The 18,179-nt window shown below is 35.2% G+C and overlaps 2 protein-coding genes across 2 annotated transcripts; both read left to right on the top strand.

The window, feature by feature from the left end:
- Nucleotides 1-3,920: 3,920 nt before the first annotated feature.
- Nucleotides 3,921-10,995, top strand: LOC117315232. Its single transcript, XM_033869378.1, has 4 exons — nt 3,921-4,004; nt 8,632-8,698; nt 8,876-9,023; nt 10,794-10,995. The coding sequence occupies exons 1-4, from the start codon at nt 3,990-3,992 to the stop codon at nt 10,993-10,995; spliced, it is 432 nt and encodes a 143-aa protein (XP_033725269.1). The 5' UTR covers nt 3,921-3,989.
- A 794-nt stretch (nt 10,996-11,789) lies between these two features.
- Nucleotides 11,790-17,809, top strand: LOC117315772. Its single transcript, XM_033870130.1, has 6 exons — nt 11,790-12,095; nt 12,963-13,085; nt 14,887-15,024; nt 15,486-15,512; nt 16,681-16,757; nt 17,711-17,809. The coding sequence occupies exons 1-5, from the start codon at nt 11,927-11,929 to the stop codon at nt 16,734-16,736; spliced, it is 513 nt and encodes a 170-aa protein (XP_033726021.1). The 5' UTR covers nt 11,790-11,926; the 3' UTR covers nt 16,737-16,757; nt 17,711-17,809.
- Nucleotides 17,810-18,179: the final 370 nt, after the last annotated feature.

Raw genomic sequence — 18,179 nt, 5'->3', positions numbered from 1 at the left:
CTTCCTGCTTTGGTAGTTGGGTGTAGAAGACCATATTATCACAATACATCATGCTTGCTGGTATACTCGTTACAATGTATATATATATATGTATCGTTATAGACTGGCTTTGGCGGTTGGTGTAGTAGAATGTGCTCTTATTCATTTACCAGCCATTTTATATCTTGCATTTAAATCAGTCATGGCTCTCTTTGATCTATTTATAACATGCGCTCTAACGTACTGTTTATATCATCTAGTAATATTTCCATTTGCTCTTGGGTGGTTGGTGAAGTAGAATGTGCTCTTATTCATGAAGCAGCCATTTTATATCTTGCATTTAAATCAGTCATGACTCTCTTTGATCTATTTGTAACATGCTATCTTACATACTGTTACTATAATCTGGTAATATTTCCATTTGCTCCACGTAGTCACTATATATCCCTACCAAACAAAACAGTTACAAAGTGCGTGAATCAATTTGTCTGGAATCCAGTAAGAATGGTACGATAATTTCCCCAAGAAGGCAGTCTAATAAGTACATAAACTCGCCCGTATAAACTCGCCCATATACATGTTGCTTTACAGTAGAAAAGAAGCGGGACAAAATTGCTCAGTCAGTTAGAGAACCGGCCTCGTAACGAAAATTGAAGATAGGTGCGTGGTTCGATGCTCCTTAGTCATGTCAGCTTGTGTTGCTTGGGCAGCTGAGAAATGGACAGGTCTGTGCGGTTGTGGTTGTGGTGGACCCCTAGGGACATAGGGTGGTGCCAAAAAGTGAATTTGGGGGAATTTTTGCTATAACAGCCTACTCCTCCTTAACCCTTGGGTGGATTACATCCAAATTTGGTGTGGAACATCATTGAGGGATGGCATTCATATTTTATATAAATAGAGCTGGTCCAATACCAAGGGCCAGAGAGTCGGGGCAAAAAAGTGGAACTTTTTGTTTTGTTTTTTGGTTGTTTTTTGTTTTGTTTGTTTTGCTTTAAAATCCTACTCCTCCTTAACCCTTGGGTGGATTACAACCATATGTAGTGTGAAACATCATTGGGGAGGGAAATCATGATTTTTATGAATGTGGCTGGTCAGACCCATGGGGACACCGGGGCGTGGCCCCAAAATGGGAATTTGGCTGAAATTAGCTTTAAGATGCTTATCTTCTTTTAGGGATAAAAACCAAATTTGAAAACATGTATGGTAATGATACTGGATTGAGGGGTGTGTCCCTGCTGTAAGGTTTTCTCAGATGGCCGTATAGGCCCATGGGCCTCTTGTTTTCCTTAAGGATGCTTACCCCGTATGTCAGACGCATGCATAACATCTGTCACTGTTGTAGTTTGTTTTTATCTTTGAAGATACTTTCCCCGTATATCAGACACGGGTGAACACATAACCATGGACACTAGTGAACACATAAACATGGGCACGGGTGAACACATACCTGTGGACACAAGAGCAATGATGGGCATTTCAAGATGCAGTGTATTACTCTCATTTGAACTATTTTAGTCACATAGAACATTTGGTGACATTAATGAAAAGTCACGTACAACTCATTTCGTGGGTCCGTCCGTCCTTCTATAAACAATTCTTGTTATCGCTATTTCTCAGAAAGCACTAAAGGGATCTTTCTGAAATTTCATATGTAGGTTCCCCTCGGTCCCTAGTTCAGCTTATTTCATTTGGGACCAGTAGGAAAACAACATGGCCGACAGGCAGCCATCTTGTATTTAGACAATTTAAGTTTGTTATCGCTATTTCTCAAAACGTTCCCCTTGGTCCCTCGTATTGTATTTTGGCAGCCATTTTGGATTTTGACAATTGACGTTTTTTATAGATATTTCTCAGAAAGTTCTGAAGGGATCTTTCTGAAATTTCATATGTAGGTTTCCCATCGTCCTTAGTTATGCATATTCTCTCTTTAGACCAGTAGGAAAACAACATGGCCGCCAGGCAGCCATCTGGTATTTAGACAATTGAAGTTTGTTATCGTTATTTCTCAAAACGTTCCCCTTAGTCCCTCGTATTGCCTTTTGGCAGCTATCTTGGATTTTGACAATTGAAGTTTGTTATCGCAATTTCTCAGAAAGTACAAAAGGGATCTTTCTCAAATTTCCTTCTCCAAAAGTTCACCCTGGTTCTTCGTATTACAATTTTGGACCAATCTGAAAACAACATGGCCAACAGACAGCCATTATCGCTCAATCTCAAATTTCATATATAGGTTCCCCTTGTTTGAAAAGTACTGAAGGGATGTTTCTCAATGTATACAGATTAGTAAGAGGAAGGGAAAAATACAGAGATCAATCTGACATGGAACCCATGTCAGATTGATCTCTCTAATTTTTAACTGATATTGGGTCTATAGCATGCTTGGGTAGAATGGTGGTTCAAATGAAAGAGCTTAACCTTCATCAGGCTCAAATATGCTTTAAGCATATTTGAATTGCCATATAGAGAACGAACATACTTTGAAATCTGATGTTTGGCCTGTAGTATGCTGGGACGAACACAGTGACCTCAAATCAAAGGTGACAAGAATCAAATATATCAAAATTGAGGTGACCGTTAAGGCAAATGGACCTCTGTAAACTTATTTGTCCTTGCTCCACTCCCCCCCCCCCCCACCCCCCCCCCCCCCCCCACCCCCCAACCCCACACACCACCTTTCCCCCCAAACAGATGAATTAATAAGACGTTTTCACACAAATCTATACCGTGCACTCACAGATATTACAGACGAATATTTGGTTGAAATTCATTCGGGCGTTTTTGACTATAGATATATAGCTTTTTAAAATGAAGACATAAAATATATGGAATGTTTAATTTTTAGAGACTTTATTATTTTCTGCTCCATATCAAGGAAAATGTACATCGTCGCATGTAATTTATGTCAAAAAATCTTGAAGATTCCAATAGCAAATTAAAGTGGCATATGTACCCATTGGTAAACGTCACACTATAATACAAACGTTAATACAAACGTTCATATATGTTGTGATGAACACGTCCAAATTCACTTCGCTCGGTGTAACTGAAACCATATTGCTACTTGGGTTTGACATGGATTTCTATATTTGGTCTCAAGTCATCATTTTGTTACTAGATAATAAATTTAGTGATTCTGACGAATCATTCCCACGTTATATCATAACGGAGAGTTTAGCACAATTTCACAAAATATGCGTCAAGCAATTGAATAATCATTTCGCCTTTTATATATAAAAATTATCTCTTAAAAAAAACGAGGATTACCAAAAGTGCAAACAAAACTTTAGATGAAAGTTAACACAACGACTGCAAAATAAACAAGATGTAGATTTACACTGATATCCTGGAGAGGTAGTTCAATGAGTTCCGAAGGAGTAAGCGACTATGTGATATAGAACAAACTAAAGATATTGTTTCCTTCAGAATTATCTGTACCTATGATGTGATGAGTTACAGTATGTTAGCTGTATGCGGTTATTCTCTAGGTTGAGTTATACATGAAATATTCCCACGACCTGCATCACTCGGAAATTCTAGGACGGCGTATTGGGGCCATTATAAAATGTCTTCATCTTGTACGTACAACTTAGTATTTTGTACGCAAGGTAGCTATCTTGTACGTCCAAATTAATATATTTAACGTACAATATAATAAGTTGTACGTACTGTACAAGGAACTACTAAGCACTTTATTCAAACTAAGGAATGTCCCTTTCATATATTTTGAGTTTGAATTATGGTTTCATTATTATGTCGATATACTTTGTTATTTTATACATACAACTCGCCAGTAATAATCAGAATTGGTAAAAACCATATAAACCTTGTGAGAGTCCATGAACAGATTCATCTGATGTGTCTAGTGATTGTATCCAATAGCTTGCCGTATTTCTGAGGTTAGTTAGATAGATAAGGTGTGCTGTGCATGATTTATTAGCACGCCCTCCTGGGTAATAGCACGTGAATGCGGCCAGACATTCTCATTCTAGTTGCTTGTCAGAATTTGGAAGATGGCGATGTTTAAGGTAAGTTTGATTTAAGTCTGAAAATATCAGTTGAAAATGAACATACATGTAGCGTAAGTGAATATATATGACTTTATTTTTATTGTATTCTGTACATTTTGTTTTTCGTTGTAATGCCATGTTTGTTTTAGTTATACATAGTTGTAAGTATAATGCTACGCTCGTGGCATGCTAGTCTTTCTAATCTACTGTTTTATTGCAATACATATTTATTGATCTAATAGATTGTTAGCCGCTGTTATACTTTTCATATACAAATGTATTACTTTCTTTCTTAATCCATTTTAACCACAATATAATTTTCGCTGTTTTTACTGTAATAACATTGTTGTTACTGCAGTGTAATGGTATGTATTACAATTATCAAACAGTGGCTGCTATAGCAATACTTGTTTCTTATTGTATTAATATAATGCTCGCTGATCGTACATCTTTTGCTATTATTGTAGTTGTTTTTATTGAGCTTATGTCATGGCGCAGCGTTCGTCGTCCGTCCGTCCGTCCGTCCGTCCGTCAACATTTGCTTCAAATCGCTACTTGTCAAAAAGTTCTTATTGGTTTTTGACCAAATTTGGCCAGAAACATCCTTGGCAGAAGAGGAACAGATTTGGCATAAATGGTGACTCTGACCCCAAAGGGGCCAAAGGGGCGGGTCCAATAGGGGAAATAGAGGTAATTCCTTTAAATCGCTACTAGTCATACAGTTATGAATGTATTTGAACCCAATTTGGTCAGAAACATCCTTGGCAGAAGGGAAACAGATTTTGCATAAATGGTGACTCTGACCCCCGAGGGGCCAAAGGGGCGGGGCCCAATAGAGGAAATAGAGGTAATTCCTTTAAATCGCTACTAGTCATACAGTTATGAATGGATTTGAACCCAATTTGGTCAGAAACATCCTTGGCAGAAGAGAAACAGGTTTTACATAAATGGTGACTCTGACCCCCGAGGGGCCAAAGGGGCGGGGCCGAATAGGGGAAATAGAGGTTATTCCTTTAAATCACTACTAGTCATACAGTTATGAATGGATTTGAACCCAATTCGGTCAGAAAAACCGTTGGGGGAAGGGGAACAGATTTTACATAAATGGTGACTCTGATCCCAAAGGGGCCAAAAGTGTGGGGCCCAATAGGGGAAATAGAAGTAATTCCTTTAAATCGCTACTAGTCATAAAGTGATGGATGCATTTTGTAAAAACAGTTCTTCAGGTCTTTCAGACCTTAGAGAGTCTGGACTTCATTAATCGTTAAAGCAGTTCGGATTCCCACACTATAACCATATATAGCATTGTTAGAGATTTACAAATAAAACAAATTGAATATGAACATTATTTTGACATTTGGTCTAATCCAACCAGGTGAGCCATACAGGCCCCATGGGCCTCTTGTTTTTATTGTTATACATTTTTCACTGTATTATAATTAATTGTCCAGTGTTTTTTTTACACAAAATGCGGCTTTTTGATTGGTTGAGATTTTTTGTTCATACCTCTATGAAAAAAATCCGAAAATTGCGCGAAATATGTGACATCACAATACGGCCATTAACGTTGCGTATTGATTTGTGAAAAATAATCCCTTATAAGATCAGTTCAAAAGTACATAAAACATGTTTTGATTTTAAAAATTAATTAAAAAAATTAATTATAAGCGTTGATGTCAATTATTTTTTAGTTTCATAGGGGTATGGAAACAAATTGTTTGCAAACTGTATGAATCCGCGTAGCTATTATAATACATTGTTTTTTTTATTGTAATACATTGTTTTTCATAGAAATATATTGTTATTTATTGTAAAACATTGTTTATTATTGTAATGGATAGTTTATTATTGTAATACAATGTTTTTATTGTAATAAAATGTTTGCTATTGTAATATATTGTTTATTGTTGTATTACTTTTTATTGTAATACACTGTTAATTATTGTAATGGATTGTGCCTCGTTTTGAAATTGTATACTGTACTACCGTTTTCCTTATATTTTTATCAAACAGATCGGTGAAATACCGTACCAAGAAAATAAAATTCAGGATCATTGTGTTGTGACGTTGGTAACTGCGGCTATGTTGGTAGTTCCAGTGAATCTGCGTAAAGACACCAGTATTGTTCACAAAATTCAAAGAAACAACTCAAGACCTTTTCCGTTTTTAATTAATTGATATATTCACAACCCAAAATTTCCGTCTCGGATTAATTATGGTTGTCAAGTACAATGTGTATTGACACAGATTAAGTAGTGACGTGGTCGATTTTTTTTTGTTCAAACATATTTTATTGTATCATAAATATACACAAGTTTTCCGATTTATATAGGAGCCCTTTACCAAATAACAGTTATACAACACAAGAATTTAAATAGTGGTTTTATTTTTTGAAAATATATTAAAAATATAAGAGATGGAATGATAATAAGTGGGAATGGAGGGAGAGAATGTAGAAGTCTCCTTCACTCTCAGAATAAAATGATTCCCTAATTGTATAAGAGTGTTATCCAGTAATTACACGAATAGACAGTAGCGTGAGATTTTCTAAATTGTCCACATCACCGAGAGTACATCCGTCCCATATTCTAATAAAGGAAGAATGTATGAAGTGTAATTTTTGTCTAATGATCGTCTGTTCAACACATACTTCAGCTTTCACATTTTTACAAATATTTTCAATATGGCAACCCCATTTACAATTGTCATTTAATATTACTCCTAGATGCGTATGATTCTCTACATTCTCTAAGTCAACATTTACATTTTTAAATGTTATTTCAATTACATGGTCAAGCTCAAAGTTGGAAACAAGCAATGCATTCCGTCTTAGCAGAATTAAAATTTACTAACCACTGCATAGTGTTTAATTTTACCAAGATCGTTATATATCGTTGTTTCAATTGTTTGAGGAGAGGTATCTGAGTACAGTTAGAAGGTAGCATCTGCAAATAATTAACATAAACTTTCAAGGTTATTGGCTATGTCATTTATATATAAAATAAATAAAAGAGGGTCTTATACCTAGTCTTGAGGAACGCCGGCATTTGTAGTTTTAACTAAAGACTTATCATTTGCAGCAAAGACCTGCTGCGTTCTATCACTAATATAAGTACCTTACCAATCTAACAATTTTCCGGAAATATCGTGATTAACCAGTTTCACTTTCAACCCCTTGTGCCCCACACGATCGAACGGGTTTTTTCTCTTTCTAAATTTTCACATAAAGTGTGATATAGTTCTATAATTTGGTGCATTGTTGAATTACCCGGCTGAAAGCAAGACTGATATTGATATACTAAGGAATGTTCTAATAAATAATCATTCAAATATTTCACAACTAATCTTTAAACAATTTGCCCAACAGTCCTAAGTAGTCGTATAGGTCTGTAATTCGAAACTTCATGCTTATCTCCCTTTTTATATAATGGCATCACTAACGCTATTGTCCACTGTTTTGGGAAGATACTAGTTTCCAAAGAATATCTAAAGATAAGAGACAGAGGAAATATTTCTAATATTCTTTAACATGTTGTGACTAATTGTGTCAATACCCAACGCTTTACTAATATTTACGATTTTAGGATGTCGATTATGTAATTTAAGTTGAAGGTATGTCGGATATAGTTGCTTCCGTCCCAAGTTCTTCAGCTGGTACGTCAGTGTTACTATCATCAATAATAGAAATGGAAACAAAGTAATGGTTAACGATATTAGCTTTCCCGTCGTCTGTATTTTCAATTCGCCCAAATTTATTTCTGATGTGAGGTATCATATTAGCAGTATCAGCTGTTTGTATTTTTTTTATTGATTTATTTATTTATTTAATTGTGTTTGAAACTGAGTATTGATTTGATTCTTTTTATCTTAAGATTATTATCGTGAAAACGTTGTTTCCTAAAGTTAGAAAGGTTAATTGAGGTTCGATTAGATTTGAAAGTCTCCAGTAGTCTGTCTCTTTTTCTGATATCTCTTCTTAAGTTAGAGTTAAACCATGGTTTGTCATTTGATCGTACTGTCACTATTTTTGTCACTCCCCTGCTATATTCAAACATCTATATTTAAAAATGTCACCCATGTCAGCTGGGGAGTGTGCCATAGAACATAGGTCTTGCCATAGGATGTCATAGGTCATAGGATGTATGGTTTTAGATTTATAGTAATATATATCATATGTGAAAAACCGCAAAACTAAAAATCCAACAGTCATTCATATCATGAAATTTGTTTTACTTTTTTTTAGAGTGTTGTGGTATTTCACTGTTGTCTTCCCGTAATCCCTGTGTCTCGAGTGACATAATCACACATATAGTATTAACATTGCACATTGCATTCGTATTTCAATCTGAAGTCGGCGTGAATTTGAAATTTGAAAACGTAATTGTAGGTGATTCTCTTCTCTTCATTAGACCACGGAAGCATCAAAATGACAATCAATCCTTACATACATTGCTTAGTGTTGTATAAGATAGCTATTGTAATATATTGCTATGGTAATATATTTTTATTTACATTGTTCATTTTTGTAATACATTCTTTGTTGTTGTAATACATTGTTGGTTATTGTAATATAGTGTTTGTTATTGTAATACATGTACACTGTTCGTTATCGTAATAATTCTTTGTTATTGTAATAAATCTTTAGTTTCAGTGGTGTATTGTTCTTGCGCTGCTACTGGACACGGTACAAAGGACCTATGCTGACCCTAAGAGTAAGTTTGGTTCATTGTTCTCTTATCATGTTGGTGAAGACTTCCGGGGTCGGGGAAATTTGTCTCGTTACATTTATTAGAGTGGTGAACAGCTGGAAATTATCTATTTTACGGAGATATTTTCTTGAATATTTTCCAATCGTTTTCTGCATAAGGAGTGGACCTATGCTATTTCAGAATGTGTCAACACTCCATTTGACTTGGTAATTGCCAGTGAAGACACTAAAAGGGTGATCCCAGGATCAGTGGCAGAAATTAACCGGGTATACAGTGCGATAGCGACACAGCTGGATATTGGAGGACAGCATAGGATGGCCTACTACACGTAAGTAGGTTGTGTTGTTATAAATATATACACTGAGTTGTCTTTCCTTACTATCTTACTATCAGGAACTGTCCATACTTATTATTAAGACTAGTCATTACTTATTATTCAGACTAGTCATTACCAATTACCCAGACAAGTCATTATTTATAATCCAGACTAGTAATTACTTATTACCCAGACAAGTCATTATTTATAATCCAGACTAGTCATTACTTATTACCCAGACAAGTCATTATTTATAATCCAGACTAGTAATTACTTATTACCCAGACCAGTCTTTTACTTATTACCCAGACTAGTCACTACTTATTACCCAGACTAGTCATTACTTATTACCCAAACTTGTCATTAATTATTACCCAAACTAGTCATTACTTGTTATCCAGACTGGTCAATACTTATTACCAAGACTAGTCATTACTTTTAATCCAAACTACTTATTACCCAGACTAGTCATTACTTATAACAAAGACTAATCATTACTTATTATCCAGACTAGTCATTACTTATTATCCAGACTAGTCATTACTTATTACCCAGACTTGTCATTACTTATTATTATTACCCAGACTAGTCATTACTTATTATCCAGACTTGTCATTACTTATTATCCAGACTAGTTATTACTTATTACCCAGACTAGTCATTACTTATTACCAAGACTAGTCATTACTTTTTACCCAGACTAGTCATTACCTAATACCCAAACTTGTCATTAATTATTACCCAAGCTAGTCATTACTTGTTATCCAGACTGGTCAATACTTATTACCCAGACTAGTCATTACTTTTAATCCAAACTACTTATTATCAAGACTAGTCATTACTTATTACCCAGACTACTTCTTACCTAGACTAGCCATTACTTATAATTTAGACTACTCAATACTTATTACCCAGACTAGTCATTAATTATTATCCAGACTAGTCATTACTTATTATCCAGACTAGTCATTATTATTATCCAGACTTGTCATTACTTATTATCCAGACGAGTCATTATTTATTACCCAGACTAGTCATTACGTATTACCCAGTGATGTCGTTAGTTATTTCCCATAGTTTTCAGTCCTAACTATTGGGTGCTGTCGTTCGATGAAAACTTGTGTTGTCGTTACATATAAGTAGTTTTCCTTACAATTCGAAGTTGTGTTGTTCCTTACTGTCCAGAGTGATTGTTCCTTACTTTCCCCCGAGCTGTCGTTAAGTACTATCCAGATTTATCGTTCCTTACTTTCTTCATTATTCGTGCCTTACCATCCCGAATTATCGAAATTACTATCTCATTCGAAATGCTCTATTTCTGTATGCGGTATGAAGTCACACGTGTTCCAGTCTTGTCCAGGTACTTAATTATATTGTAATCACCCTAGCTCTCATTTAGAGAATGGGACTTGGCAGTTATAATTATATATAGAGAAAGCATAGATTAGTTTGAAAAATATATATATAACGGAGGTAGAGATTGGTAGTTATATACAGAGAAAGCATGATTATAATTACATACAGGTAAATTATGGATTGGTGTAAAAAATATATATATATCTAACTAAGGTAGAAATTGTCGTTATAATTAGATACAATGTTAGGAGGGATTGATTGGTTTAGAAATAGACAGTTAAGAGTTAAGGAATTAATTGTAATAATACCATAACAGAAAAAATGTGATATCAGAAGTATACGATAATAAGGCCTCGCTAGACTTGGTAGCTGAAATACAGGAAGGTAATTATTGGTTAAAACATGAACATTCATATTGGTTAATAGCATGACGACATCTGCTGTGCTTACAAACTTTGGCCTGTCTGACCATACGACTACTGCTGCAATAACAGCCGCCTTCACCGCAGTAGGAGACCAGAGTGATATAACTGCACTCCTGCAACTTCCAGATGGTAAATTCATTGGGACTTCAATCTTCCTTGTCGGTTTGATTTTTTCAAAAGTTCAAACTCAATTGGCCAAATAGGAAATACTGTTTCATTAATTGTTTGTTCTCTCTTATTTTGCCTTGCATCTTCTATATCATGGTTGTCACAAAAAGGACAATGAATTTTGGGATCTGATCTAAACTCTTCTCTTTATTTCTTTCCTCTTGCCAATGTCTCCCTTGACACTTCGTTTGCACTGGGCGTCTTAAGCAATATAATTTAGTGTGGTAGCACTATAAATTCAACATCAGTTCCTCACTATCACCATTAAGAAAACAGGAATATATAGAAGTCTCCTAAACATACACGCGCCATACGTATGCATATATCGGACAAAGGCTCGAGGTCTTCCTTAAATAACCATAACTGTAGATAGGACGTTAAACAATATAAAACCAAATCAAATGAATTTACGTTTGCTCAGAACATGAACGTAAACGCATGTTAAAGGTCGTTATTCTTCGAGCATAACAGTTCTACGTTAATCAACTATCATGATGTTTCAAAATTAGATAACAGACATCATTTTCCGTGATTCCAAAATAAAGATGGACAAATAGTAATAAACAAACAAGTCTATTTTGGTAAGTGTCACTTAGGTCTAGCATATACCTTGATAATTATAGATTTTATTCAGATCTACTTTTTTATTAACACGTCCTTTGTAGGTATTTTTGTTTGTTCTGTTTTTGTATTTAGATATATTTACGATTTTTGTTTACACATGGGTATTGGTGTAGCGGATGCCTTTGTTATTACGTGATCGATATTGAGTTTTATTTATACACTTTTTGTTTATTTTATATTTTTGTATATATTATTATTTTAGGTCTAACTCGGATTAGAATCGAGCTGAGCACTAACGGTAGAACAGATGTCTCTCGGTACGGTTTGGTCTTGCTTGCGACAAATGCCTTCGGTAGCATTTTACGCCTTTTAGGCCGCCGTATTGCTGCCGATGGTACGACAATGTTTGCCCTTGGCATAGGCCAACCATTCACACTTATAGACCGAGCTATCAGCGCCATTGTTAACCACCCTCCAGCTGAACGATACAGGCGGGCACTGACACTACGGGATTTCAACTTCTTTAGAAACAATGTCCTCGAGAATCCAACCATCCGATTGCTCTGTCCAGGTACGTAAACAGATGGCTGAAAGTTAGGACACCGCCCCGTTATATTTAATAATATCTTGCTTATAACAAGCTTTTCATTGGTTTAAAAACACGTAGCATTCGATTGGCTGACATAACGGCGTAATGAGAGCATAGTTCATCAACTGAAGTGGATTTCCACAGGGATTATGTACATTTTGTACAGTATATTAAATCATTAGGAATAACTTGAATTCATATACCTTTTATGTCAACGGGCCATAATCATGACAGTTAGAACATAGACTCATATATAATTATCATTGTATTTATCTATTTTTCAAGATAAAAGATAAAGTTGATTCATCAATATTTAATATTAATTTTCCTGGTTGCCTATCATGGACGATACAGGTGGTAAAGTTTGTGATAAAGCTGTCTGTCAATGTATTATTTTATGTGAGAGGTTATATCTACGGACGATATATGGGTACGGTTTATAATAAAGCTGTCTGTCAATGTATTATTTTATGTGAGAGGTTATATCTACGGACGATATATGGGTACGGTTTATAATAAAGCTGTTTGTCAATGTGTTATTTTGTGACAGACTATATCTATGGACGATATATGGGTACGGTTTATAATAAAGCTGATTGTCAATGTATTATTTTATCACGGGCTATATATATACGAACGATATATTTGTACGGTTTGTAATAAAGCTGCGTGCCAATGTATTATTTTGTCACAGGCTATATTTATGGACGATATATGGGTACGGCTTATAATAATGCTGTTTGTCAATGTATTATTTTGTCACGGGCTATAAATATATATATATATATGGACGATATATGGGTACAGTTTGTAATTAAGCTGTTTGTCAATGTATTATTTATGCGATAGGAGATATCGGTGGCCTGTGTGGAAGAGGTACGGTTTGTGATAAAGCTGACAACACGAGATGCGTCCAGGGTACCTGTGTGTGTAATGCACGATTACAGAATACAAACGGAGTTTGTGTGACTGGTAGGTATCCCGTATTTAAAGCTTGGTGACGTAGAGGACGCTGTTCATGGCGATAAAAGCTTTTTTCAATACACCACAACTCAGTTGGATTACATAATTCTATATGTGGATTTGTACGGTATTGGTTTAGTCAACATTTGTCCTTTTGAGTGTAATACACGTGTGTTATATCAATTTGATTATTCTATATTTCTATATTTGATGACATGACGTGATTGTAACGCCATCTAGATAAACGTCATGGAAAAGCTTCGCTATACGTTATGAACGAATCACACAATTGGCGCCTGCTTTTGGTTATTATCTATAGAACAAACTTTTAACTGCTACTCCGACTACATGTATATCAGGAAGGTGTTACACATGAATGTCAGACGATGCTTCCATTGTGGAACAGAAGTAGGCTATCTATCTAAGACATGCTTTAAAATGGACAGTCTGATTGGTCGACAATTATAGCATACCACTCAAAATACACAAAGCCTACATTCGTTCCACAGTCGATGCATCGTCGGTTATCACGATCGCTTTTGATCCATTTTCTCATCTTTAAATCCTTGCCCCACCACAAAAGAATAACATGCATTGATATTTAGTATTCTAAATCAAGGTGCGTTATTGCAGTTTGTGTGCATTTGTATCTTATTTGGATTCTAGATTCAAAGTAAATCGAAGCTCACCCCCACTTCTAATTTAACAAGTGTTATACCTTGTTGACAAAGTAGGAGTAGGGGCTAATATATTTTTCTTTACATGTTTACCAGAAGAAGCCGCCTGCGATAAAATGCAGCGATTATTCTCATTGAGAACAATTACTATTACATAATTGTGGCGCTAGGTTGATCATCGTCACGGCAAAGCTTTGTATTGTATGTCAATCACAGAAAGGGATTTGATCTAAATATTTATTTCATTCATGGCGCTCTTTTTGGTAAATCTCTTAATATAACCCGGATGCTTCATGTATTGTATGATGTATATGACGTTGTGCGTATAACGTAATGTATAAAAGTATACCATACATCACGTCATACATATGTTATCTTTAAAATATACCATACATCACGTCATACATATTTTATATATAAAATATACCATACATCACGTCATACATATGTTATCTATAAAATATACCATACATCACGTCATACATATGTTATATATAAAAATATACCATATATCACGTCATACATACGTTATCTATAAAATATACCATACATCATGCCATACATATGTTATATCTAAAAATATACCACACATCACGTCATACATATGTATGGTATACTTTTATATATAACATATGTATGACTTAATGTATGGTATACTTTAATATATAACATATGTATGACGTGATGCATGGTATATTTTTATATATAACATATGTATGACGTGATGTGTGGTATATTTTTAGATATAACATATGTATGACATGATGTATGGTATATTTTATAGATAACGTATGTATGACGTGATATATGGTATATGTTTATATATAACATATGTATGACGTGATGTATGGTATATGTTATAGATAACATATGTATGACGTGATGTATGGTATATTTTTATATATAACATATGTATGACGTGATGTATGGTAGATTTTATAGATAACATATGTATGACGTGATGTATGGTATATTTTATAGATAACATATGTATGACGTGATGTATGGTATACTTTTATACATTACGTTATACGTATAACGTTATATATTGATATTGTGCGTTGTATATTTGTTGAGTAGGACATATGTCTTGGATAACTATGATGTGTATTACTTTTGTACTTTGTATACAGGCCCAATCATCGGTGAATCATGCAATATAGGAGAATGTAGCGTGGCAGATTCGGAGTGTTCTCCTCTACGTGTGTGTCAGTGTATCGAGGGTTTCACAGCCATTGGTACGACCGGCTGTCAAGAAAATGATAGTTCAGGTATTTTGTTTTTAAATTTAATACATATTTAACCCTGTAGAACATCAAATCGAAAATCTGAATCAGATACAGTGTAACACGAAATGGTCTTTTGATGTTAAATGTTATGGTTGTCGTTGTTGCTATGGAACCACGAATATAAATCTAACGAATATTGATGTATGCTATAAACTACGAAATAGTGAGCACACGAAAAGTTTATGTTATACAGTATGCGGTTTCTAAATCAGATTAAAAAAGAACAACATAAATGTCTCTTCTTTCGGGAGTAAGAGGGATTCTCAAGCAGGTTGTGAGAATTCCTAGTTGACAAACATGAGGTGTTACATCTCTATGTACGTTAGATTGTGTAGATCGTAATGTACGGTGGATTGTGTAGATCTTAATGAACATTGGATTATGTATATCGTCACGCCATTGTACACGATTAAAACCTTATAATTATTTATACATTGTTCCAGGACCAGTAGAGGCACGCGACAGAACAGGTAAGTAGGTTTAGATTAGATAATGGATAAGTATGCATGCGTGTTGATAGGTAAGTGAGGCGATAAAGGAACGAGTAGTTTTGACGGATGAATTAACTGGTTGGCGAGGCGGATGGATGAACACGTTGGCGTGACTGATGAATGAACTGGCTGGCATGACGGATGAATGAACTGGTTGGCGTGACGGATTAATTAAGTGGTTGGCCTGACGGATGAATGAACTGGCTGGCATGACGGATAAATGAACTGGATGGTGTAACGGATGAATGAGCTGGTTTCAGTGACAGCTGGATGAACTGGTTGTTGTGACAGATGAATGAACTGGTTGTTGTGACGGATGAATGAACTAGTTGGTATGCTGATGGATGTTTTTTTTTTTTTTTATTTTGTTGAACATCCTATTATCAGCCTGGGCCAGGGTCATTTAAGGACATGTCTGATTTTGGAGGTGGAGGCAAACCGGAGTACCCGGAGTAAAAACACCTGCGGTCAGTACCATGCAACTGGCGAATGTGGGTTTCAAACACGCGACCCACAGGTGGAGGGACACCTTAACCACTCGGCCACCGTGGCCTCTGGCGGATGAATGAACTGTTTGTGTGATTTATAGATGAATTAGTTGGTGTGAGAGATGCAATACATGGGTGGTGTGACGTACGAAAGTATATGAAACTGTGTGGAACGAAAGGATAGGAATGCATGACGGACGGATTAATATTCAGGTATGACGGACAAAATAAACGTGATGGTGGGATGGACAAAAATATGTAACAGACGAACACATGGTTATGTTTCAGTTATTACATACGACATATCCAAGTCTAGTTTTTAGTTACAGCTATGCATGGTCATATCTATTATAATTGTCTCTGCGTGTTAATTACAGCCATTATATGGTCATCTATATATAATTGTCTCTGTTAGTTACAGCCATATATGGTCATATATATATGTAATTGTCTCTGCGTGTTAGTTACAGCCATATATTGTCATATCTATATATAATTGTTTCTGCGTGTTAATTACAGCCATTTATGGTCATCTATATATAATTGTCTCTGTTAGTTAAAGTCATATATGGTCATATATATATATAATTGTCTCTGTTAGTTACAGCCATATATAGTCGTATCTATGTGTATTGATTCCTTTTGTTGTTCCATTTCAGTCGGCATTCTAGTAGCGGTCTTGCCTTTCCTCTTGACTGGGGTTATTCCATTTTAACAATAACACAAATTGGAAAAGGTACATCTTACCTTAGGTCACAAAAACAGTATACTACCTATATCCTGATATATAGAAATAGTATTTATATGGCATGGTAGCCTAAATTCTTGTCATTTAAATCTTAAGAACATGATAATAAGTAATCATTCTAGGATAAGAATAGATTGTCATGTCACTCAATATCATTGGTGGATTTCTGTGTTGACTTGGGCTACCAAGTTTGTTCAAATTAATGACATTTAACTTCATTCATGGTCAGGGGTCAAATTTGTTAAAATCTAAAAAACAAAAACAAAAAACAAAAAAAAAACTTGTTGATAACCAAGAGGCCCAGAGACCTGATATTAGGTTAGCATCATGATGTGATGAAGTGCTACCAAGTTTGTTCAAAAGGATGTCCTTGACCCTCTTCAATGTCAAGGTCACGGAGATGAGTATGCTAAAACCTTTTAAACATAATCGTTTTAATAACCAAGAGGTCTAGAGACCTGATTATGACCATGTTGTAAGCAGTGATGAAGGGTACACAATTACTTCAAATTAAGGATCCTTGACTTCATTCAAATTTACGGGATTAAATATGCTAAAATAAGAGCTTTGAACACCTCAAGCCATTTAGCCCCGTGAGCCTCGTGTAATTATTCCATATCTAATGGTCTGTATCACTTGCTAAGATTGTGGTAAATAGAAGTTTAAGTGCCAGGCTTTAAATTGTTATTGCTCTTTCTTAGAAAAACTCTTATTCTTTTGGAGCGTTTGGCTAGAGTGTGATTAATAGGTGTTCATGTTTAAAGCATTACATTGCTATGACTCAGTCTTGTAAGCGTTTGGTTAGAATGTGATTTCTAGGAGTTAAGGTTTCAAACATTAAATTGCGAAGATTGACTCCCAGGATTCCACCATTAAGCATTAAGGGAATTTAATGGGAAGTAAATAGTAGCGTTTTATGATATGTTTTTTTATATTTGCAGAGAAGCCTGGAAAACGATTGATGCTGAGAAAATTACATCAGTTCTGATGCTAAATTTCATCAAATGGCATACGAATGAGAATAAAATGTGTTATAGTCTACTATAGTTAGTTGTTTATTACATCTTACATGTCAGGTATGATAGACCTTGCATGTAGATCTTCGAACTTGCCTGCTGTCCCAATATCATATGAACGTTGACATGCATATTTGTGATCTTTTCATTTCACTTTATCCTCGTTCTTCAAAATACCTGGTTTTCCGACAATAAAAATGTTCTTAGTTTCACGATGCCCCCGTAGAGAAGGCAATGGGTTCTGTTTTTAGAACTTAGTATACTATGCTATCTGTCCCTAGCAAGTAATATGTTATGTGTGCTGTCCCTAGCACGTGCCAAATTATGGGTTCTACCTCTAACACGTAACATACTATGGTTTCCGTCCCTAGCACGTGACATACTATGGGTTATG

The sequence above is a fragment of the Pecten maximus genome, chromosome 17 (genome assembly GCF_902652985.1).
Source record: "Pecten maximus chromosome 17, xPecMax1.1, whole genome shotgun sequence".
NCBI classification, from domain to species: Eukaryota; Metazoa; Mollusca; class Bivalvia; order Pectinida; family Pectinidae; genus Pecten; species Pecten maximus.
This window is presented reverse-complemented; position numbering and strand designations above follow the sequence as displayed.

Excerpts from the sequence above, each read along its gene's own strand:
- LOC117315772 (XM_033870130.1), top strand. The coding sequence starts at position 11,927 with ATGTTTGCCCTTGGCATAGGCCAACCATTCACACTTATAGACCGAGCT. Across the intron at positions 13,086-14,886 it reads AAACGGAGTTTGTGTGACTG|GCCCAATCATCGGTGAATCA; the intron begins GTAGGTATCCCG and ends CTTTGTATACAG. Across the intron at positions 15,513-16,680 it reads AGAGGCACGCGACAGAACAG|TCGGCATTCTAGTAGCGGTC; the intron begins GTAAGTAGGTTT and ends GTTCCATTTCAG.
- LOC117315232 (XM_033869378.1), top strand. Across the intron at positions 8,699-8,875 it reads GACCTATGCTGACCCTAAGA|AATGTGTCAACACTCCATTT; the intron begins GTAAGTTTGGTT and ends ATGCTATTTCAG. Across the intron at positions 9,024-10,793 it reads CATAGGATGGCCTACTACAC|CATGACGACATCTGCTGTGC; the intron begins GTAAGTAGGTTG and ends ATTGGTTAATAG.